Here is a 25,123-nt window from a genome sequence, read left to right as displayed (position 1 = left end):
CCGTTAATCGACAACGCTCATAGTAGGTTTTGTTGCATAATTATTTGAATGTTGCTAACATAGTTTGTTTTAAAAGAGTTTTGTCAATATTCATACGAAATTGGAGATTTTATTAGGAAATTCATATGGTATTCTATTTCTCCAAGCAAGGCAATTTAAACGGTCGACTTAAAATATTCTTCCTCGCCTCTACTATTATCCCGTTTCAAAACGAACTGCGACATCTGCCGTCCAAGTTCAGGTGAGTTTGTGAAAATGGTCCAATCCGGATTGAACAGACATTTATAGTCGACGAATAGAAGCCCTCGGCTGTGTGTTGGACTGTTGGTACATCCAATGGACTGGGTGGTAGTACTGTAGTAGTGTGTCCGTGGTGCGGTGGTGAACACACTGGATGGGACAGGACAGCGCTACATGGGGGACGCAGGCGACAGCAGCGGGTACCAGCAACCGTAGAGCCCAGAGAGACCAATCCGCTCTTTGGAGAAATCCCTTGGGCACTGCAGCGCTCTGTTATTGGGAACTGAATAAATGAAATCAATGAGCCGAGCATGAACACATCGCTTTTCAGGTAACCGAGGGATCTGGGAGATATCCACTCCAACACAGAGGGAGAGAGAGGGCCATGCTCACACACTCAGCCGCTTTGTAATCACCGTCGTCGGTCTGTGCGTGTCTGTGTATATGTGTGTTTCCAGTGTCTCCTCCTCCTCTGAGCATGGACTGACCAAATCCTTCTCTGGATGATTTGATGGGGCTGCTCAGAGTCATGATGCCGCCCAAGTTGCAGCTTCTGGCGCTGCTGGCGTTCGCAGTGGCCATGTTCTTCCTGGAGAACCAGATTCAGAAGCTGGAGGAATCCCGGGGAAAGCTCGGTAAGTTTAAACCCAATCAAACCCCTGCACGAGAGAACCACGGGCTGTGCGCCCGCGAGCCTGGTGTCTCCCCCTTGTTTCAATAGAGGGATGAGCATCACCTTTGTTGTGCATTATGGTGCAAAAATCCACCATCAATCTTTTTGCTTTAGTTCAGCCTTTGAATGTTAAAGGCATTTGTCTTAATGTGTCCCACTGAACTTTGCACGCCTGTGACTGAAATCTTTTAACTATTCCAAGAAGAGAATTACAGATGGTGTCAACCTGTCATCCTAATCTGTGCAGTGCAGTGTGAGACTGAGGAGCTGCTGTCCTCAGCTTGTTAGTGTTTGATACAGAGTGACTGACAGTGGGTTTTTATGCTGACAAAATTGTCTTCTTTAAAGATATTCTTAGCTTTGTGCAGTGTTAGAAAGCTTAGGAGAAAAAGCCCATCACAATTTTCAAGAGACCAAAGTGAACACTTTTGTCTTAGTTTTACACAATCTACAGCCAAGTGTGATCAAAGCTCATGGCATTTGGAGTTTTTGAATGGATGTAAAACAAGGAAATAAATGTTGGAGCCTCTATGTGACCTTCCAAAAAAAGAGACCTCTGCAAGAAGACTGATTATTTTGGTATTGTTATATTCATAATGTCCTAAAGAGCTGCCAAAGAGCAAATGTAATGCCCAAGAAGCTAGTGATGCAGGGGTTTTGTTTGTATTGACTTAAAAACTCAAATCAATCAGCTGTCCATCAACAAATCTGCTTATTAATGGCTGCTATAAGTATAGCTGGTAATAAGTGGCTATTTTCACCTTAAATTCTTCAAGCTCCTGTTGAGAACTTTTAGCTTGTGCAGGTTTTTGTACCCCCTGTGGACTAAGTGATATCTTTTTTACCTTACAGGTGCATCTCAAAAATTAGATTACCATGACAAAGTTTATTTTTTCCAAGAAGTGAAGCATCCATATATTCTAGATTCATCATTACAAGGTGAAATATTTCTTTACTTTTTTTATGAATATTAAAAAAAACATCAGTTCAACAAAAAAAAAAAAAAGGATTTCGAATACTGAACTGCTCATGTATGCACTCAGTTATTGGTTGGAGCTCCTTTTACATAATTTGCTGCATCTATATGACATGGCATGGAGCCAGTCAGTCTGTGGCACTGCTGGTTGCTTTGATAGCAGCCTTCTGCTTGTCTGTATTAGTGAGTCTGGTGTCTCTCATCTTCCTCTTGACATTTCCCCAGACATTCTCTATGGGGTTCAGGTCAGGCCAGTTGGCTGGACAATCAATACCACGGTCAACAAACCAGGTGCAGGGCCTAAGCAGGAGCCAAGTCCTGCTGGAAAAGGAAATAAGTAACTCCATAAAGCTTCTCGGCAGATGGAAGCCTGAGATGCTCTAAAATCTCCTGTTAGATGGCTGACAGCGTTGACTCTGGACTTGATAAAGCACAGCAGACCAACAGTAGCAGATGACATGGCGCCCTAAATAATCAAGGACAGTAGAAACCAAAAAACACTGGACTTAAAGCTCCTTTGATTCTCTGATCATCCTCCAGACTCTGGATTGATTTCCTAAGTAAATTCAAAATACACTTTCTTCTGAAAACAGCATTTGTACCAATGAGCAGCAGTCCAGATTTTTTCTCCTTAGCTCAGCTGAGAAGCTTATAATGCTGTCAGTGGTTCATGATTGGCTCCACACTAAGAACACAAACACTTGTAGCCCATTTCCTAGACATGTCTGTGTGTAGTGGCTCTTGATCCACTGACACCAGCTTCAGTCCACTCCTTGTGAAGCTCTTCTAAGTTCTTGAATCTGCTTTGTTTGACAATCCTCTGAAGGCTGAGCTCATCCCTGTTGCTTGTGCATCTTACCACACTTTCCCTTCCAGTCAACTTTCCATGAATCTGCTTCAATAGAGTGCTCAGAAAACAGCCTGCTTTTTAAACAGTGACCTTCTGTGGCTTACCCTCCTTGTGGAGGATGTCAGTGATTGTCTTCTGGACATGTGTCGAGTCAGCAGTCTTCCCCATGATTACAGTTGTGTGCACTGAACCAGAGTGAGAGAATATAGGCTTAGAAAAATGTTGGAAGTTGGACTTTTCCACAATATTCTAATATTTTGAGATACTGGATTGTTGATTTCATGAGCTGTGAGATGGTATCATCAGGATTAAAACAAGAAGTATTGAACTACTTCACTTTTTATGAGACCAGTCTAGAGTATACGGAAATTTAATTTTCTAAAGTGAATCACGTGGAAACATGAACTTTTACATTGTAGTTTAACATTTTTAGATGCACCTGCACTTATTTTGCCCTTACAATGGGTAGGTTTTCCTTTAATTCTCCTCCTGCTGTCTTTCAACGTTCAGCCTTATATCACTCATGAATGTTAAAATACTTACAAAGTGCCATTTGTGCCCTGTAGTGTGCTGTTAATCTCATATATGTCACCTTAACTGCAGCAGAGATTAAATGTCTATAAATATAAATATATTAGATGCAAATGTACAGAAATGGCCAGTCTTCATTCTGATGGTCTGATGATTTTGTAGCTCATAAAGAGGCATCATGATGAAATTCAGCATGTTTCATAACCAGTTAGAAATTTCTCACAGGAGCTTTAAGTTGAGAAAACTTCTAAACTAATATGTGATAATGCTCAAGCAGACTGGCGTTCATACAGTCTGACCCAAAGTCAGCGTGGCCAATCATGAATATAAAGTATATCTAGTGCTCTAAGAAATAGCAGGAAGCATATTTTTGCTCACAGTGATTTTTAGTAATACTCTGCATGCTCGGGGACGCTCCCCTGCTGCAAATCCTCTCCTGCCCCTTCACCAAACTCTTCCCTGTGATTGAAATGTGGCCACTGCTGTGTTCAAATCTCATTTTGGGTTCCCATCAGGGGCTTGGTCCCAGTAAAGATCTGGGACATTGCAGGATTATCTCTGTGGTGCCTCCACTGTGGGGATTTTGTAGTTACAGAAGAGCAGTCCGGCTGGCGTACCTCAGGGGTTCAGACGGCACCTCGTGTGTCCTCTGGTGAAAGTGGACTGAAGACATTTTTGCGTGTTTTAGCAGGAAAAGACCAGACATAGTCACTTTAAGCAAAGGCTGTGATGAAGTCCCTGTAGGTGAGACATTTCAAGTGTCCTGATTCAGTGCATGCTGGCTTATTTAAATCGCCTTTTAATGGAAAAGATCCAACAGCACTTTTTCCCTTACCTGCCATGATGAGTGAAAATGGCTGCTGTGTGAAGATCTTATATATTCATACCTGGGATTTGTTCTGGATCATAAGACTGATGCTCAGGTTTACATCAGGCACATCTTTGCAGGGACAGGAGTGGTCATCCAACTTTATTCAAAAGGATGTTTATGGTGACAAAAGAATCTAACAGGAGGGTTAGGGAGCTAAAAGAGGCATAAACAGGTCAATGTGTATGTTATGTATGTATGTTGTGTATGTAAAGCATAACATTGAGGGGACGTAATAAAACGAAAGCCTTATTATATCTTTTATTTTGACAAAATTTGGGATTACGTGATACTTTTGAGCACAGTGTATTTTAAAACAATAAAGCCTGCTATTTTAATAATGTATAAAACTGTAGATCTGTAAAATGTAAAATAACCCAGATCTCCAGTCATACTCTAATAAAAGCAGAAAGGGAAAGAGGGAGCACTTTCATCACATTAACAATATATTTCTGAAATTTAGACAGTGTTTAGGAGTTTGTCTACATTTGTTGTTTATTAAAAGCAAGAAATTACCCAGTTTTAGATGCCTATGACTTCTATTTTTGTGGCCAAAGAACTGAAACGGGTTTCCATGTCATTTGATTTTATTAGAATCATATCTAAGTTGAAAAATCATGGGATGCGACAGCCTTTATGTCGTCTGAAATTTGTGTGACTTAGCTGCCATTCCTGATCTTTATCTTAAAGAAACTGTTTAATTACAGATCAATTAGTTATGAAAATGTGAAGTTTGATGAAACCATAGACATGCGGCAGTTTGAAAACACCACATCCCAACTAATCCGCTCAGAACATTTGCAATTCATGATATTATCCTCCAGATTATCATCAAAATATACCCAGCCCCCTGAATGGTACTTAAACATGGTGGAATCAATAAAGCTTAAATTTAATTAATTAACTTAAGTAGTTAATTGTTTTACCGGACAGATAAGTCAGTTATCTCTTCTCTATCTTTATATAAACCTTTGCAATACTAATAATACATTCAGTCTTAAATGAGGTTGTAATACATTACTGGCTGCCCCTAAACAAAAAAATATGACCCTGTACATCAATGAGATAGATCACCTAATCAGCTTAATCGAGAAAGGATAACATTAAGTTTCTTCAGCAGAATCATCCTACAGGAAGTATTTGGCTACATCTGTTAATGACTAAATTCAGGTAACTCCATCAGACCCGTTGCCACAGGTGTAGAAAATCACCTAGCCATGAAGTCTTCATTTGTCAACATTTGTGGATTGTTTTGAAGAGCTCAGTAACTTCAAGAGTGGTACTGTGATGGATGCCACCTCTGCATGAATTTTTTTCCCTGCTGGATATTCCGCTGTCATGTGAATGTGATATTGTTAGAAAGTGGAAGCATTTAGGAACAACGGCAGTTCAGAAGACCACATGAAGCGTTCTGAACTTTCATGTAAGCACAAAACCGTCTTGCGGGAGCTCCATGAATGGGTTTCCATGGCCGAGCAGCTGCATGCAAGCCTCACATCACCAAGTCCAATGCCAAGCGTTGGATGGCTTTGTGTAAAGCATACAGACACTGGACTCTGGAGCAGTGGAAGCATTTTCTGTGGAATAAAAAATCATGTTTCTCTGTTTGAGAGTCAGGGGGAGTCTGGGTTTGGCACATGCTGGGAGAACATTACCTGCCTGACAGCACTGTGTCATCTGTGAAGTTTGGTGAAGAAGGGATGATGGTATGGAGCTGTTTTTCAGGGTTTGGGCTAGACCTCTCATCTCCAGTGAAGGCCAATCTGAATGCTTCAGGATACAAAGACATTTTGGACCATGCTATGCTTCCAGCTTTGTGGCAACAGTTTGGGGAAGACCCCTCTCTATTCCAACATGACTGTGCCTCGGCGAATCAAGCAAGGACTACAAAGACATGGTTTGATGAGTTCAGTGTGGAGGAATTTTACTGGCCCACATCTCAACCGCATCAAGGACCTTTGGGATGAAGTGGAATGGAGATTGCGAGCCAGGTTGCAGTAGCAACCAAACTGACTCTTGACTATACTGTTCTTCAAGTGTTGATGATCAAAAATGTTACAGTTTCTTTTTTTGTAAGTCAGCTGATGACTTTTTTCAGCTCTAGACATATTTGATTGACACATTACTTTAGGTTGCGTGGTTTTTTTGTATGTTTAAATGGTCATCTTTGTGTTTTTGAAAGTTGATTGACCAAACAGAGATATGAAACATCAACATAACTTTGGGAAACCATTTTAAGTCAGAACTACAGCCTATCAATAATATGAACTCAAACTGCTGGACAGTGAAAGTGCGGTGGTCAAAGAGAATGGATGGAATGGTTTCTATGGTTGTACAATTCATACAAATTTTTTAGCAAGGCATGAAGATGAGGCAGAAAGACCTCGACTCTTTATCTCCAAAATTCACTCAGTTCATCTCTGATTTAGAGTGGACATTTGTGCAAAGTTGAGGAAAATCATTCAAACTTTCTTTAGATATAACCCTCTCAATCAAGGGATGAACATGAGGCCTAACAGCCTTGACCATGGAACTTTAAATTCTATAATGTAATCAGATGACCCTGAGTCAGAGTGGAAATATGAAGTTTGAAGAAATTACTTTCAGAGGCTTTTTAAGAAGTCATGTTCTAAAGTAAAGGATGAGCATGACCTCCAAAATCAAATCAGTTCCTCTTAAGTGAGAGAGGATATTTCTGTCAAATTTGAAGAAAATCCCTGAAAAAGGGATCATTCTTGAGAGATGGTGTTCTCAAGCAAATGATGATTATAAGGTCCCACAGCCAAATCAGGCCACCTTGAGTCATGGTGGATTGGTGCGTAAGATTTGAGGAAGTCTCCTTAGACATTGTGTTACATAATTTGCTGCACCTGCAATGGATTAACATGAGGCTTAATGACTGTTGACTTCAAATGTCCAAAATCTAACCAGATCATCTCTGTGGACATGTATGTGAAGTTTTGTAAAGCCTGCACAAGAAGTATAACAGCAATGTGCCATAACAGAAGTGTGATTTAAGAGTAGGTGAATCAGCTTTGAAAGTCATCATTATGAGTGTAAAACCTGTAATCCTGGGGCTTACAGGAATCTGAGTAACAGGCAGATTTTGTCAGGTGAGATTTGAGGAAGCCTCTAGTCAGATAGTGGATAAAAATACTTTGGCTGACTGACTGAAGCATCCCAGCTGATTGCTCACGTTTAGGAGTCCTGGTGGTATGGATGGCTATATTGGCCCATGACATGGTTTACTGCTGCTGTAAAGAGCTATTCTTTACACTCAGTGAGACACACAAATATATACACACACACATTCTCCTGATACTGAAACACAACCTGAGAGGCCTTTCCCCTAACTGCCCACCACCACGAGAATCTGTTGACTTGGCACAAAGCGCTCTGATGGATGACTGGGCCCAGCAGACGTCTGTATACTGGAGCTCTGAATTATGTGCTGCATGGCCAAATAGTTGTGAGTGAGGCTTTCAGAGGCACGGCACTGACAGATCGCCTCGGGGCCGGACACATTACCAGGTACGCCTGCTGCAAGGTCCGTCTGTGCAACAATAAAAAAAACAGCATCGCCACCACAACAGAGACAGATGGTGTCCAAACACAAATATATAGAGAAAGGTGCTATGTGCCACCTTCCTGTTTCATGTGCTCACAGTTAACTTCCTGTAGGTTTCGGTGACCGGCGTCCTCTCCTCACAGCGAGGGATGCTATTGCCTGACACACGTTTGAATCATTTCCCCCGTTAGACGCCTCCTGCGGGGGAGACAAACTGTGATTTGCTTCCGAGCTAATCATCGTCTCCAGGTTTCTCTGAGAGTCTCCTGCATTACAATCACACTGCCGTGCAGCTGTGTGTCCTGCTGTGGGCCTAATCCATTATTCTGACAGGACTTTTCTTCGGCTGCTCACCGCTGCTGCTGCCGGCTGGGTCAACAGTAATGCAGGCAGACTGTGCAGAGATGGATAGAGGGAAGAATGGAAATAAAGTTTCTTTAATATGGAGACACAAACAGGGATTTAAGGCCACTAGTCATTAACTTCCTTCCTCGGTTCAGGCTATTTTAGACACTCACCTTGAAGTATTTTGCCTTATCTGAAAACCGAGGCTGCCGAGCCTTGGTTTCATTGACGTCAGACAGGAAGCGAATGCCTCAATTGGATCAACTATGATTAAATCTTCTCAACTAGTTGAAAAAATGTAATCAGCTGGTTCAAAGTGAGGAAAACACCAGTGATTTCCCAAGTCTGGGCTTAACTTGAGCTCTGGGGGATGATATGGACCAAAAAATGAAATGCATGCCACATAACAAAGGACATCTTGGCTAGAAGGTAAAGCTAAATACTGGCTTCTAGGGAGTTACAGAGAGATCGACATCTGTTCCCAGAGTGTGATAATACATGGTGGTTGCCAAAAGGTTCCGATTGCTTAAGAAAGCGCTGTAAGTTAATAAAAAATGTTTTCAGATAGTCTTAAAATCGTGTATTTGCTGAAAAAATACAGCATTATTTGGCATCTGACACTTGTGAAGAAGTCAAGACTACAGGATGAGACTTTTTATCCCTTCTATAAGAAGATTATGAGAGATGATATTACATTACAGAAGTAGGATGTGTGTAAGAAATATGAGATACCAGTGGCAATCATTTTTAGTAGTGTCTCTGAAGCCAATTTTTTTTAAAGACCCTCATCTTTTCTGGCTGTGAACATGTTCATTACACAGTTGAGTGCATCCCTATTTGTGTAACATCTGTCTTGCTATCTGCTTTTATAGATTCAGGCCTTGCTGAACTTATTTCCTCAGGGAGAAAAAAAATCATAAACACAAAAAAATCAGCCTTCACTCTTGAAATCACAGCCTTTTAGCAGAATTGCCTCCCTTTTTGATGTGTAAAATTGAGTAAGTTTACAAGCTTGCAGTCAGAGCCTGGAGGTTAATTTAAGAGGGCATCTGTGGTATATTGAGAAGAGTGTAAATAGACACATTGCTTATTAAACTGTCACCTTTCGGCCTTTGTAACTGGACCAAATGGCCTTTCACCTCCACCTCGCTGCCCTGCAGACCATGAGAGGGCTGTGTCACCTAACAGGACAAATACCCAGAGACTTTTCTCTCCTCAGATTCATTGCCTTTTTATCTTGCTGGCTGTTACTCAGCCTGATTAAAGGAATTCAATTTCCATCTGTTGCTGGGTGATATTTAGCTCCAGACACAAGAGGCTCTGTGATGAGCTGGGACAGACCAGAGATGCTATTGAATGCAGAAAGGACGGAGATTCATGCGTCCATTGTCAAAGTGTTTGCCTAGCTGACGCAAGACTTTGAGGCATTCATTTGTCGGCATTTGAATTTGAAACCTCCCAGGCTGTGGTTTGAATTTGACTTTGATTGTCATGCCAAGCACTCACAGCTAGCCTGGAGCCCTCCATCTCACTGTGCCACAGAGGGACCTGGGGGAAATGGTTAGGAATTTGCTCTTGAAAGGACATTTGTCAAGAATCGCTTGTTAAGTCCACCACGTCCACTTTGATTGGACGATTTTTCCCTCTGCTGTTCCTGTTAAAACCTCCCCTTAAAGTCCCTGTAATGTGACATCTAAACTTTGTGTCTTAACACACTAGATATGCTGGAGTAAGGTTGCTTTAAACATGTAAAAACACTGAGATCTATGTGTGACTGAATTTTTTATTTAGACCATAAGAAAGTTGTTCACCTTTTCCCTGGCTTGGTTTAATTTGAGCAGGGCCCATGACATCACCAGTCTCTTTGGGGAATAACCCCACCTCCCTAATGCTACTGCAATATGAAATCAGCAGCAGTTTATTTAGATAGTCTGTTGTTAGCTGATGTCCCTGCCTTTATTAAAAGTGAAGTTCATTGTGAGGTAAATTTCTCAAATCTATCAGAGACAGTGGTCTACAGGTCATTAAAAGCATCATAACAGAGAGATTTGTGCCAGAAAATTTAATCCCCAGAGCCAGGCAGCTCCACTCTGATCAGAAGCATTTTTAAAATTTGAGAGGATTGTATTTCTCCTGAGTGGGTGTGGCTTCAGCTCATTCAACTGACACGCCCACACCATCCTAGAGCAGATTTTACTGCCACAGATCTCCCAATTTCTGAGCTTGATTTGATAAACAAAGGGATGTTTTTGATGACTGAAATTTGGCCTTGTGGTTCATAACACAGTGGCCTGTCATACAACAAACCTAAAATTTAATCACTTTACAGGGACTTTAACACTTCTGATTAGTTAATGCTTGTGATGATGAGTTAACTCTAGTTGTACCCTTGAAATCTTGATAAATCAGCTGTTTATCACTGGATAATAAGCATTGTCATCCAAACTGACAGATAAAATTTGCCTGCGATAATAAAGTCGAATGATATGCACGGATATGCATTTCCACTTCAGTGCAGTTGTGTTTGAAATTTTACTGTATTGATGATCCAAGCAGCTACCTGGTTCCTTTTCCTCCCACACATTTGTCAAGTGTGCCAACTAGTCGGTGACTCACTCACTGAACCCCTAAAACATCGGCTTCCTTTTGAAGCTTAATTGGTGACGTATTGGGAACACTCAACTCCACTGAACTCAAACCTAAACCCGCTAAATGTGTCCCCAGGATTTCTTGCTCATGTTGTTCGCTTTTCCTGTGTGAGGACATGACACTTAGATTTAATCTGAACTCTCCCCGACTCTCCTCATCTGTTTTTAGCTTCTCTGAGGGGTATAGACGGTGTATGAGTCATTTGCTTCGCTGCACGTTGGCATCTGCTAGTGTAAGAATCCAGTAGCGTCCAACGCCTCGACCGTGCTGCTCAGTCACTCCTTGAAACATGCCAAGTGAGCGACTAATGGACGGGAGTCTGCAGCTGCGACAGGCGTAGGTGTCATGGATGGATTTGTTCCCGGAGGTTGAGAGGAAGAGCGTTAATGGTGATCCTGTCTTTGGCTGTATTGTTGGAAGCATGCTTTGATTAAGCTGGAGGATTTATGGCTCCTGGAGTGCACTTTTGCCTGACAGAGAATGTGTTCCTGCAAAGTGGCACGTGGTAGCAACCAGAGCCGGCCGCTGCGTCTGCTGCTGTAGCGGTATGACAGACAGGCTAATCGGGGTGTTATGGACGGTTTCACACTCAGGGATGTAATTGGAGGCCGTTCTAGAAGAACACCTCGCTCCAAAAACCACCCATCACTCGCCTCGGCTGGCCCCTGCCCAATATCCCCTCCCCTCTTCTCTACACTTTCTCTTCCTCGCAGACTCCTCTCCGTCTTCATTTCTTCTTGTGTCACTGTTTCTTCAGAGGTGTCAGCTCACTCAACCCCAAGATAGGGGCTTCAAATATCATGTGACACAGAAACCCTGCAGGTCAGATCAGACTGAGTTAGCTCACAGACCAACAGAGCTCTGACTGATGGCTGAAGAAATGTAATTTAGTTGAAGTGATAAATCAGACATTGGTCAGCAGACTGCTGTGCAGAGAATCTCACAGCAAGCATTGATCTGGACTGCTCCGCTGATGTGATGTTTACTTATATGTTGTCTCAGAAAAAATCTGTTTTTTAGCCTCTGTGCTCTTTTTCAGTAATGATCAATTAATCTATACTGACACTAATATTGGCCTCACCCATCAACATGAACCAAATAACACTTCAATGGAAACTAAATCTAAAAACGCATGACTGTTATCATTACACAGCAGTATACCTGAATAGAGGGGCATTTGTTTAGGCTGATGGAGTATGGTATCAGGTTACTGCATTGATTTAAAAACTGCATTGCTGACACCGGTATAGCTTGTTGTTTGTGTACATAAACAAACAATTCTAACATGAATTTTGTGTAATTAATCTCAACAAACTTGAAAAATAACAGATCAGATCTTGCAATAATATTTCTAAGATTCCTGCTACTGCATTCAACCACACAGTTTTTGCCAGAATATTAACCATATTGCAGGATTATCCTTTTTACTTTTGCCTCTCTATTGAACCAGGGGTCATGCAGGCCCAAATAGATGGCTACATTTTCCAATAGGTTGACTATTCCATATGTCAGTGATAATCAACTGGAGGCCTGGGGGCCACATAAGCCCCCCCCCTCACAGCTTCCAATCTGGCCCCCAGAGGATTATTAAATTAAGAAAACTTGAGAGGGCAAAACTAAGGCATGCTATCAATTAGTTTTCTTTCTTGAAGTCTCAAGAAAACCTTGAACCTAGCGGCTTACCACACAAGAAGCACACTAGTATTTCTGTAATTTGGCATGGTAAACACATACTTACTATTGTTATCTTGATTAAAGTTGCAGTTTTTTGCAATAGTTTTCCACATAAGGCTTTTTAAACGGGCAATTTCCCTCCTTTGTGATTCTTCACAGAATATCTGTTTCCTGTGTCTGTTTTTGGCCAGTCACAACACAGCATATTAGCATCAAACTCAGTGATAGACATCAAGGTTTGTTTCTGTGCATTTTTGTGCCTTTATTAGCTAGCGGAGGGCAGTGGATAGACTCAGAAATAATGATGAGAGGGGGAGACGTGCAGCAAAGGGCCACAGGCTGGATTCGAACCTATGCCACCCACGTACATTGTCCACGCCTTAAACCACTCAACCATCTGCGCACCCCAGGAAATAATATTCTTACAAGAGTATTTTAACTAGACAAAAATATTGATCTTATTCAGTCTATCTCAATGTCTGGCCCCCATAGCGTCAGCATTTTCACAAGGGCCCCAAAGCTGGCCCTTGTGAAAGTGGAGCTGATGGCCCCTGCCATATCTCTTTGTCAAGCCTTGCTATTGATACCGTTATCTTTTCCTGTTGTTTCAGTGGCATTTTCTTGCAATATGAGTGTCAGACTTGAGTTATCAAATATTTTGTGCATGATTTCCAAGACGGTCTGGCTGCAGACCTTAGATCTCAGACCGTTAATGTGAGTCACCGTCTCTGTCACACCGGAAGTGCTGTAGTTAGCCGAAACAACATATTTGCAGTTTGAGATAATTTTTTTAAAAATTCAACTTTATTCATAAACAAAGACAGTTAGCAGTTAGCTTAAGCAGCTTGAGCTTTAACAAACATAGCTATAGTAAACATAGTTATGTAACTTATGTAGCTTTGTAGCTTTGTTAGTATAGATATTTATGAGCTTCATGAATTTGAGCTTTAGCTATGTTAGCTACATTATCTGTGTAGTCTATGTAGCTAATGTAAGAATGGTAGCTTTGTTCTTGTAGATATTTTAGAGCTTCATGAACTTGAGCTTTAGCTATGTCAGCTACATTATCTGTGTAGTTTATGTAGCTAATGTAAGGTAGGTAGCTTTGTTCTTGTAGATATTTCAGAGCTTCATGAATTTGAGCTTTAGCTATGTTAGCTACATTATCTGTGTAGTTTATGTAGCTAATGTAAGTGTGGTAGCTTAGTTCTTGTAGATATTTCAGAGCTTCATGAATTTGAGCTTTAGCTATGTTAGCTACATTATCTGTGTAGTTTATGTAGCTAATGTAAGCGTGGTAGCTTTGTTCTTGTAGATATTTCAGAGCTTCATGAATTTGAGCTTTAGCTATGTTAGCTACATTATCTGTGTAGTTTATGTAGCTAATGTAAGCATGGTAGCTTTGTTCTTATAGATATTTTAGAGGTCATGAACTTGAGCTTTAGCTATGTTAGCTGATGTGGCTACTTTATCTACATAGCTTATGCAACTAACAGAGCTATGTAAGCTGCAAACCATCCCAGCACACAGCTGACTGTAAATATTTAACAGTAGCTCTGACATGAGGAGGAGGACGCGGACTCCTTGGTCAGCGAGCATGCAGGTCTGCTTAGTTCTGAACATGAAGTTGGTTGGAACAAGCAGAAAATCGAGATTCAAGTTATGCCTTTTACCATCACACAATCATTTTGTTATGTTACTTTTATTTACCTGCCCTATGGCTGGTAGGCTGATCAAATTCCCCTGACACTGCTCAAAAATACCAGCGTTTGACTGGTGGCGGATGCTTGTTTCCCACCTAAGCCATAGTGAGGGCAGCCTTTAGATGTGACTTCAGACATGTCATCACATTCTTCAGTAACCAAACTGGCAGCTATTTTAAGTTTGGCTGTGTAGCACTTTGTAGGTAAACAATGTCACTTAGCTCTGCTAAGTGTTGCTTACACTAGCAGTGTTAGCACCACAGTTAAATGTGGTGACACATTGCTCCAGTTGAATGGTAATATACCAGTTTAACTGGACTACTACCACAATGTGCTGGTTTTCATCCAGGCTGTGTAGGGAGCAGAGAAGTCCCAGAGCTTCATTACCTGCTAATGGATGGCTGAGTTGCAACCTAGACACTAAATTTTACCTGTATTTTGGGCCTGAGTTGACTAAAAAGTATTAATAATTGTACCAAAAGTGACAACGTTTAATCCTTCAGTCATCTAGTGGAACATATCCAACACTTTATGAGTTGTAAACATGTGAAATCAGGTGCCAGTTTCCCCTACTCGTTTCTGCAGTTTTGACACCAACACTTTCAGTTCCTCCTTTAACAAAAGTCTAATAGTGGCAAACAAACCTCCGTTGCGATTAAAACCTCTTATGACTGTACTCTCATCCAGCTCTTCCTGGATCAATAGTTGTACATGAGTTCTTAATTTGCATGCAGAGCCTTCACTGTGATATTCAGATCCCTCTTGTGTTTCTCTAACCCCGCTGGATTGGCGCCTAAGAGAAGAATATCCGCTGCTGGCTCCGGAAACAAGGTGCTATCAAAGGAGGAGGAGGACGTGAGGAGGGAGGAGGATTGAGTGGGGGATAAAATGAAAAAGATGATTTAATTTTCAATGCGACACAGAAATATTTAAAGCCCCTGCGTCTTTCTGAAAATCATAAGCCTCTGCGGGGAGAAAAAAGGGAACGAAGAAAGCATGCTTTCAGCTGTTTTACAACCAATTTCATCAGAGTGTAAAGGGATAAAGATGGAAGGAAGGTGGATGAGCTCTGTTGTCCTTCTTCCTCATCCGTGATCCATGATTCAACTCTGCTCCTGTTAGCTGGAGGGTTCACTTAAAGCTGTTGTCATGTTTATCTGTATTATGTCTAACACCAGGAGCCCATAGGGATCCAACCTTATGGTGACTTCTGTTTCTACCAGGCCTCCAGACTAAAGATGCCCAGTCATCAAAATGCGATTTGGATCAAGATAAATCTTTCAGACTGCATTTTTATATGTATTTATTTAAAGCTATGTGTTTACATACATGTAGAAATTGATGCTTAGAAAATAAAAAGGCGAACCCAACGCTCTGATCTTTGCCTTCTATTGTGAATAATGTGAAATTTAATGGTTTGAGGGTTTCCTAAGGACTCTGCCATCTGAAGATTATCTTTATTCATTGCATAGATAAAGAGCTAAAGAATATAAAAATTTAGCTGTTAAATTAGAGAGAAAGCTCTACACAAAATGTTTTTCTGACTACTGTAAATGCTCAAATAATAGTAGGGTTATTATTTACAAAACTGCAGAAGGTACGAGGCCTTTTCATGAAAGAGGCTTAGAATTTGGTATCATGTCTTTATTTCCAAATCTCTGTATCTGAGAAGCAGAAGTCTTCATATTTTTGTACAAAACAAATTTTCCGTAACTTTATTAATGATACCCACAATAAAATGTTTTATAAACTGGGGTTTATAATGAATAAATTAAATAAAGAGATAATAACATTACTCTATTATAGCAAATATTCTTTTGGTTTCAAGTAGGCTTAGAGAGGGTTTAAAACAAACAACAGTGCCTGAAAACAGAACATTTACACCACTAACAGCTGCTCCTTTCTTTTTTGTTAATGCTAACGCTTTCTGGTTTAATGAGAAAAATGGTCTTCAGCTCATCTTGTTAACATATGAAATCTTAGATGAATGTAACAGGTTACATTCTGTGTCTGTAAAAAAACATACAGCGCCGTGAAAAAGTATTTGCCCCCTTATGATTCCTGACTTTTTGCATATTTATTGCACTTAAATGTTTCAGATCATCAAACCAATTTTAACATTTCACAAAGACAACCCAAGTAAATACAAAACGCAGTGTTTGAATGATAATTTAATTTTTTAAGGGGGAAAAGAATCCAAACCTATCTGACCTTATGTGAAAAAGTAATTGCCCCCCTTGTTAAATCATGTTAACTGTGATTAACCAAAGCTGAGTTCAGATTCACTGGCCACACCCAGGCCTGATTACCACCAGATTTGTTGAGTCAAGAAATCACTTACATAGAAGCTGTCAGACAAAGTGAAGTAGGCTACAAGATCTCAAAAAAGAAATACATCATGACACCATCCAAATAAATTCAAGAACAAATGAGAAATAAAGTGACTGAAATCTGTCAGTCTGGAAAAGGTTACAGAGCCATTTACAAGGCTTTGGGACTCCAGCAAACCACAATCAGGGCCATTATCTACAAATGGAGAAAACTGGGAACAGTGATGAACCTTCCCAGGAGTGGCCGGTCAACCAAAATGACTCCAAGAGTGCACAGTGGTCCACAGACCAGTGTCAGTGTGCTTTCCACCACTCCATCCAACACTTGGTATTGGACTTGGTGATGTGAGGCTTGCATGCACTGCTCATCCATGGACACCCATTCAATAAAGTCCCGCCACGCAGTTTTCATTCTCGCATTAATGCCAGTTCAGAACTCTTCAGCTGGGTAACCCCACTCAGTTATTTTACGTGGCTGAGTTGCTGTTGTTCCTAAATGCTTCCACTTTCTAATATCACTTACAGTTGACTGTGGAATATCCAGCCCTGATGAAATTTCGTGAACTGTCTGTTTTGGCTATTTTGAGTTTCTGAAAATGTATAATCCTCCTTATTTTGGCCTTTTTTTGAGTTGCCCTAACAGGCCTTTGTACTGACTTGCTTCATTTCTTCCTGTGTAAACTTCCTGACTCTTCCATGTTCACTCATGAGCCTGGTGGATGTGATTTGCAGAGTAGCATGTGTGATTATCACTCCTGTAATGTCAAGAAAAGCTTTGCTGTTTAAAATAGACTATCACTGTAATGTATTAAAGCTATGCCATTTAAAATGAAATCTCATGGGAAACAGCATGTTAACCACTGATAATACCTCAGCCTATAAAAGGGGCCACCCCTATTTCTTCATGCAGGTAAACTATTGCAAAGGTGTCATTTACATAAATATTCCAGTGGTACAAAACAGAAGGAACTGTTAATGAGATGAATTCGATCACACAGACTTATTAACGTAAAAAAAAATTGGGATGGTTCATGAATAGCAGCAAACTAAAGAGTCTGGTCTCTACTCTTTTTTGTAATGTTACTCCTCCCCTATTTGTTGTGCAGATGCTTTGTCTTTTCTTTCCGTCAGCCTCTTTGCATCTGACTCTTTTCATCTTGTAACTGTTATGAATGTTCAGAGCAGCTTTTCCAAATTGCTTAAAATTCAAGTTAAGTCTATTAGACAGTCTACAAATAGAACCACGGTAAACAGCTGTGTTCGGTGTGTGTTTGTCACACCTTATTACTGAAATATCTGGGTTGCTGAATATTCAGCTCCCACTTTTAGACAGATCCCTGCTGTGTGAGGATCAGTAGATTCATGTTTCTGCATCCCTTTTTTCCTTTTTTTTTTCCTCTGGTGTAATTGTTATTTCTCAGACAATTTTTATCCAAATCTTCACACATGGCCAATCAGTCAAGCTTGATTTTATTAGACTAGTATCTGACTGATATTTAAGAGCCATCAAACCAGCAGAGGATTGGTGCTGCTGCTCATTCTGACCTTATTAAACAGACTGGATATTGACCAGACAGGATTGATCAACATTAAATACCCTCTCTTTGTATTTGTGATTGCAAGCACATATATTTTAGAGGCTTTCTAATAGAATGTAATAAAAATGTGCTCATGCAAATGTTTCTTCCATTTACAGTTATTTTCACGATATTGATCATTCCACCATTTTCCAAAATAATTTGTCACCCTGTAAAAATAGATAAAATGCCCATCTTTAGTCACATTTGAAGGTGGTCTTGGATTCACACTTGCATGCAGGACTGTAATCTAGTTGAATTAACTTCAGGATCAATATTTTTTCAGCCACACTAGTCTTTGCTCCCTTAGTTTTGGTATATTGGAGCGTAATTTTTATTGGCACCAATCAAGTGCTTGTTTCTCTTCTTTATTTCAGGATATGAATGTTTTTAAAACTCTGCTAATCACAGGAAGTGCTGCCTATTAAGTATAAAACAGGATCCTCAGTGAGGTCACTCATTAGTCTCTGAAATAGTTTTAAGAGGTTGAGCGTTGGCAGTCACCTTACTGAAAATGCTTTGCAATAGAGATTGAGATGAGGTAGACCTTAAATGTACTTGCAAACTGGCACAACTTGCCAGTCTGTCAGTGAACTCAGCTACATCTCTAATTAGAATAATCCTTAGACTTGATGAATTCAAACTAGATACGTAAAAAAAACACACCCAGTCTTCAGTGAGTACAAACAAAACATTTATTCAAATCAGTGTTTTTATAGACCTTATGTGGGTCTTTTTTGCCTTTATTCTGAGAGGACAAGACAGTGGTTAGCCTAGGAAATCAGGGAGAGAGAGTGAACCCAGGTCACTGGCTGGGAAGACTGGCTTCCATATCAGGGGTTCAACCTCACCGCTAGGCCTTTGTTGTCATCCACATTGTTTTTTAGAACCAGGCTACGCACCATATATCTTAGACAGGAACCACATAATTTGCCTGTACAACGTATTTTCAGTTTTAGATTTTTTTTTCTGTTCAACTTTATTCATAAACAAAATCTGACAGTTACATTCATGAAATAACCACATAACAAACATCACAGACTAAGAAACCTTTTATAAATGAAAGAGAAAAAGATTAGAGGTCTGATACAGGATTTAATTATGTATGGACCTGTTTCGAAAGTAGTTACATCCACGGTGGCTTACTTTAGCTTCCTTAGATTTAGCTAAGACTAACATAGCTATGCTAGCTACATAACAAACGTTACTATATAAGCCAGTGGAGCTAGGCAATGTGAGCTTTAGCAAATGCAGCTAAAGCTAACATTGTTATAAAAAAAACATGTCTACATGGCTGCTTTGTGAGCTTAGATTTAGCTATGTAGCTCTGTTATCTACATAGCTTATGCAGCGAGTGGAGCTACGTAAGCCAAGCTTGCTGAGAAGAATGTTTTCATGGAGGATGAACTTTTTTCCTGTAAGCAGACTTGTAGTGGGCTTTATTAAATGTTTTGTAATTAGGATTTGCAGGTCATGTTTTTGGTTTTTAACTCTGGTATCCGATTATTCTTAGGTTAATATTATGTATTTTTCGACAAATTCAAGCAATAAATAATTCCATAGATAAGACCATGTGTATATAAAACAATGAAATTTTTTTCAGAAGCAATTAATCCATAGTAGCATAAATCTGAATATGAGATGCAACAAGCTTTAAGCTATAAAGGAGGCGGCTGGGGTGGGGGAGGTGAGGCTGGCTACCTGCTGATTGCAGCCAGGGTATGACTTTTCGTGAAGTAATGCTAGGCCTCATCAGTTTTAGATAAAATGAGCTTTTTTTGCTCGTATTGCAAATGTGATTCATTTGTTTTGTTTAAGGGCATTATCATTCTTATGTCACTCATTTTGATTAAGAAAAAATACATAAAACACAAAAAGGCGGATTTTTGTAAACCCTTATAAAAAAATTTAACACTTGAATGTTTGCATAATATGCATAAAATGTCTGCTGCTGCAAAACACTGATTTATTAAACTGGTATTTTGGTACATTTCAAGTTAAAGAAATATTGCATCTGTCATGGTTATTTCTGCTGTACATTTTTTTGATATGGGACCTTATGGGTATGTCTTTGCTTTTGCAGCTAGTTTCAAGTGGACATTTGAGGAACTGCAGTTTTTTCACTTCCCCAATGGCTTCATTTTTCAGCACTTGGTTGGAATGATCAGTTGCCAATCAGGCTGCCTCTGAGAAGCTTGCTTGGATAATCCCTGGTGCTTACAGATCCCACAATGCAATTTAACCATCACTGGTCTGGATAAAGATTTTGTTGGTCAGTACTTTCAGTGGCAAATCTAGTCCTGACATGCTAGTTTTAACCAAGTTCAACAAGTGACTAAAGAGTTGTTGTTGTTGTTTTCCAGTATTCAATCAGAGTTATTATTACATCTGGGAACCTTACAAGGGATCGTACATCAGATTTCTTGCAGCTGTCTCAGGACCCCCAAAGGCACACATAACTTTTCTCAAATATGCATCATTTCCTCCCAAAGAGACTCTCTTAGATGGATTAGAGTGGAAGAAACACAGAAATAATCAGACTGCTGAATATTTACAAAACATGTGACCTTGCACATGGATGATTCATAATCAAATACATTTAGAAGTAAATATCAAAAATATGAAAAAGAGAGAAGGGCGCTGGTACAGATTAAGATGCCAAATATTTAATTTGGGCACAAAAATCAAATTCTAGAGAGTATAATTCTGGTTTGTTTATTCTTGTTGTCACAGATCTCATTCAAAGCCAATGCCTTAAGCCGCTGTTGAAGTGAAGCTGGAAGCAAAACTTTGCTGCTGTACAACCAAAAGGGTTTGGGTTTGGGGTAAGAAGTGGGATAGTTTGGATAACAAGAGCTTTTTAGAATGTGTGACTGTCTTTTTTAACTGCATACAGCGGTGGTCCCCAACTTTGTCCTTCCATTTACTCCAAATTTATCACAAATTTCATTTGTTTTCCCAACAGAAAATCCCTACATGCATTTGTTCTCATCAGTAGATCTGCGTACAGACTAACCAGCCAGTATGTTTTTGTGATTTTATATGCAAAGTTAATTATGTCAATCTTGGAGCAGACTGTTATGTTTCAGAGCTCCAGTGTTGATGTTAAATTGTTTGAAAGTACAAAGAAAACACTTGTAAAGAAATGCTGCAGATTTAAATGGATAATTATAGTAAGAATGTAAGTGTTTTAACTACTTTTGGTAAAAAAAAAAGGTGGTTCATAGAGGTTTAACAAGTTAAACTGGCTGCATACAGGCACCAGCTAAGCCCAGATCTAGGAATGAGTCTGCATTGTTGGAAAGTGGGTTTGTGTTCTCGGCTGGTGTTGAACAATTATCCTCATGGTCGGGTGTCTTGCAGATGCCAGATATATTCAGATGAAAGAGGAGCAGAGAAAAGCTGTGACACGCACACACAGATAATGCTGCAGAGATGAGGAGATAACAAGTTGAAGTTGTGTCCTTCCTGCAGAGATCTTCTGTTTAGCACAGCTCTCTCTCACTGTAGCATTTTTCCATTGTGGGAGCGATTCTCTGCGGTGTTCACCTGGTCCTCCCACTCATCATTAAACCTATGAATAGCTGTCGTCTGCTCTGTCTAATAGAGTGTGGAGTTTTCCCTGGACTCCTATATATGCATTATTAATTATGTGCTACAGGGCCGAGAGACGGAGGGAGAGAGAGGGAACATCAGATATCTGGGTTGTTCTTGCAACATGATCGGCATTGTTATGCAAACATTGTTTGTTTTATTAGGACACAAGGAATGGGCATCATTCCAGAAATGTTTGATTCTATACTTTTTTGCTGATGAAATTTCTGTATTTCAACTGTCTCTTCTCTTACATCTCAGATTTGACTACAGTGCTGGCTGAAACGTAGCAGCAGTAGAGGCGTCATAGTGTGGATGTAACGAGCCCAACTGATTGATCGGTGGGCCGATTATAGCGTATCACAGATTAATCAACATCGGCAAATATGTAGCCATATATTAACTTTTTTGCTGCGTGGGGATTTTGTCACTCTGCTCCTGTGCTCTGCTCCTGTGTGTCCCTGCTGAACTCAGCCCAAGTGCCTGGCCCCTCCCCCTCACACACAAGCAGCTCTCTCTCCCCCACTCAGGCCCCTTCCACATGGAGATGAATTCAGGAGTATACACAAAAGTTTTTTGTCGTATCCGCGTTTCATCCACACAGAAACAGCGTTTTGGGCGACTGTAAACGATACTTTTTGAAAACGGGTCTCAGAGTGCATAAATCCGTAAACGACTATCGTTTCTTCTCCGTGTGGACAGCAATCCACATCTTTCTTGAAACGAACATCTCACGCAGTATAGCTCTCTGAAGACGCCTGCGCGGGTCTGACCAAAACAAACTCGGTGGACTACAGGGTTGCGTTCGTGCTGCAGAAGCTACTGAGCTTGTTATGGCTTTTACAGCAAAATCTGATGCTCCTTTACCACCAATGCGAAATGCATACACCATATGTTCTTAAATCCATTGCGGAGAACAACCAGAAGGGCAAGTAAAAGAACGTTTGTGTCAGTTTCTGTAAGCTTCTTCTTCTCTTTTAGAGCATTTCCGTGGCAGCAATACAGTGCCACGTACAGGCTTGGCATATGCACTACAGCGTTTTCAGTCATTAAGTTGCATCTTTGTGAAATAAAGATAAATGCAACTGTTAATTCACATGCCCACCATTATCAAATAAAAGACTGTTATACAGCATTTGAACGTTGTCCAAGTTGCATCAACTGTTTAATTAGTATACTGTATATCCTGTGTATATCAATGTTCTTATTTCATATATCGGCCGATATATCGGATATCGGCTTTTTTTAGCCGCCAATATCGGTATCGGCATTGGCCCCAAAAATCCCGTTTTCTTTTTTTTGTTTGTTATGATGGTCACTATGTCAAGTTTAGGGGAAGACTGATTACCAGCCTGGACAATTATTGATGTCGGCATTTGGCCAATTATTGGTGGCATTTTATCTTACAGGTAATTGGTAAATAAATTGATAAACAAAAGTGTGGTTTCCTTGCAAAGTTTGTCTTCCTGCATACAGCACAATCCGATTGGCTAGATGTCACATGAGTTCTAGCCAATCAAATGTTGGTATTGGCCCTGAAAAACCAATACTGGTTGACCCTTGACAAAATTGATGATCACAGAGCCAAGAATTTGTGACATGACTTGACCAACAGATATGAAAAAGTACACAAAGATGTGAATAAATCATTGCCTGAATGGAGAGAAGAGGGGCAGGACTAGAGGAAAGTTAACTATAGGCAAACATGAATTTACTGTACTTGAATCTAAACGTAAAGATGAATGATACATTAACTTGATGCTAATGCTTTTCTTCCTCCTCTAGTTGTCCCTGTATTACACTTCATAAATGAAGATGTTTCAGTGCCATTTTTCCTTGCAATACTGATTCTGATACCAGAGCGTTGGGTATCGGTCAATACCGAGTACCAATCTGATGCCGTTGTAAACTTCCTAGACCAATTGTGCTGTGAAGAACTGGCATATAATTTTAGCCCTACAGTGAACTCGAAACATAACTCTACAAGTATAATCATAATGCACAGCCTCTCTGTGACACTTAGGTCGTTTTCACACCTGATTTCACACCGGAACTCGGTCCGTTTTGGAACGGAAATTGCAACAATGTTGCACTTTCCTTTGGTTTGGTTTACATTCATACTGCTCTTTGTTAAACGGACCAAACCGTCTGAACACCTACAACATCTGCCTGCTAGGGGCGCTGTCATCACAAACAAACAGCAACCAAGAAGAAAAGCCGGCGTAGAAGAAGACGAAGCGGGGATATCCAGCTCCTTCCACCTAAACAAGTCCTTATATATTAAATCCTTATATCATTACGCTTTATGCCACTTCCTGTCTTTGGTTCACAAGTTGGTCCGCTTTGCTTTCACACCTCAAACGAACTGCACCAGGGTTCGGTTGGAAGCAGACCAAGACCCTTTGTTTTCAAGCGGACCAGAGTCCGCTTGTTTGGTTCGCACCAGAGTTCGTGTGAGCTTTCACACCACTCCAAATGAACCGGACTATCCGGGAAAAACGGACCAGAGTTCGTTTAAAGCGGACCAAACAGCTCTGGTGTGAATGCGCCCTTAATGTAGTTTTACTGCTTCATATTAAATGTCACAGAAAGCCACGTCAGAGGCTCTCTTTCTATCTTTCTCTTATTCATGCTCTATTCAGGCCATCTCCATAATGACCTGCGTGTTTAAACATGCATAGTTTGATACAGCATGACATGATGATGGAACAGCCTGCCATTGTTTGACAGCCCCTCACAAAGCGTTCTGGGAAAACATGATGGCCATTAGCATTCAAACTGGCAGCAATTGAAAATAGATGTAAAAAATTGATAAAAAGACGTTAAATATCACATCTTTCGCTGTGGATTTAATCTTTAAAGTTCCCAAAACTCACCCAAGTTCAGTGCTCTCTAGAAACTCTTCCGTAATGGCCACAAAGGCATGGATAGCATTATTGGAATTGCGCAATAGCTAGCTTCAGGGGGGAAAATTACGAGGCTACGACATGTTTAAAAGTTGTTAAATATTTAATCACCTGTGTCACTTCTTGTCGTATACATCAACACATTTCATTGCTGATGCTGATCCCTGTGTTTTCAGCAGTATGGATGTATTTCAATACTGGTATCAGAATCAAAACAACACTACAATTGTAGAAGGCAGGACAAAAATCAACCAAGCTAGACTTTCTGTCAGGAGGTTGCGAGGAGTCTCAGAAATGTTCTTGACTGTCGTTCACTTTGACGCACTACATGCAATGAATGACAGATTTTCAGGACCATCGGGTCCCAAAACCTTACCTCGGTCAGGTTGGGTTAAAGTATGCTGAAAACGTGTAGTCTGGCCTCGGATTTATTTTAAGACAGCTTTTCCAATATAAAAAACAACCACTGTAAGGCTTCAAAAGTGCGCTCTTGAAACTGATGGGTGATGTCACTGAGACCACGTCCATTGTACAGACGTGGCTGAAGCACTTGAAAATTTTGAGGTTTTCTTCTTTCAAAGCAGGAGTGTGGTGAGCAGTAGAAGAACAACACAGTGGACAAATATTGCACAAATAGCA

The 25,123-nt window shown here is 40.3% G+C and overlaps 1 protein-coding gene across 2 annotated transcripts in view; it reads left to right on the top strand.

Moving 5' to 3' along the window:
- Positions 1-329: 329 nt before the first annotated feature.
- Positions 330-25,123, top strand: part of hs2st1a (heparan sulfate 2-O-sulfotransferase 1a) — a 49,492-nt gene continuing 24,698 nt past the window's right edge. Inside the window, exons 1-2 of one of the 2 annotated variants that reach the window (XM_041802347.1) lie at positions 330-571; positions 699-875. In XM_041802347.1, the coding sequence (XP_041658281.1) occupies positions 752-875 (124 nt within the window). In that variant the 5' untranslated portion in view covers positions 330-571; positions 699-751. Of the gene's footprint in view, positions 876-25,123 lie in introns of both variants that reach the window. The other variant, XM_041802348.1, reaches the window with a different exon arrangement.

Source organism: Cheilinus undulatus, linkage group 13 (genome assembly GCF_018320785.1).
Source record: "Cheilinus undulatus linkage group 13, ASM1832078v1, whole genome shotgun sequence".
NCBI classification, from domain to species: domain Eukaryota; kingdom Metazoa; phylum Chordata; class Actinopteri; order Labriformes; family Labridae; genus Cheilinus; species Cheilinus undulatus.
The sequence above is the reverse complement of the archived record's forward strand: the minus strand, read 5'-3'. Positions and strand labels throughout refer to the sequence as shown.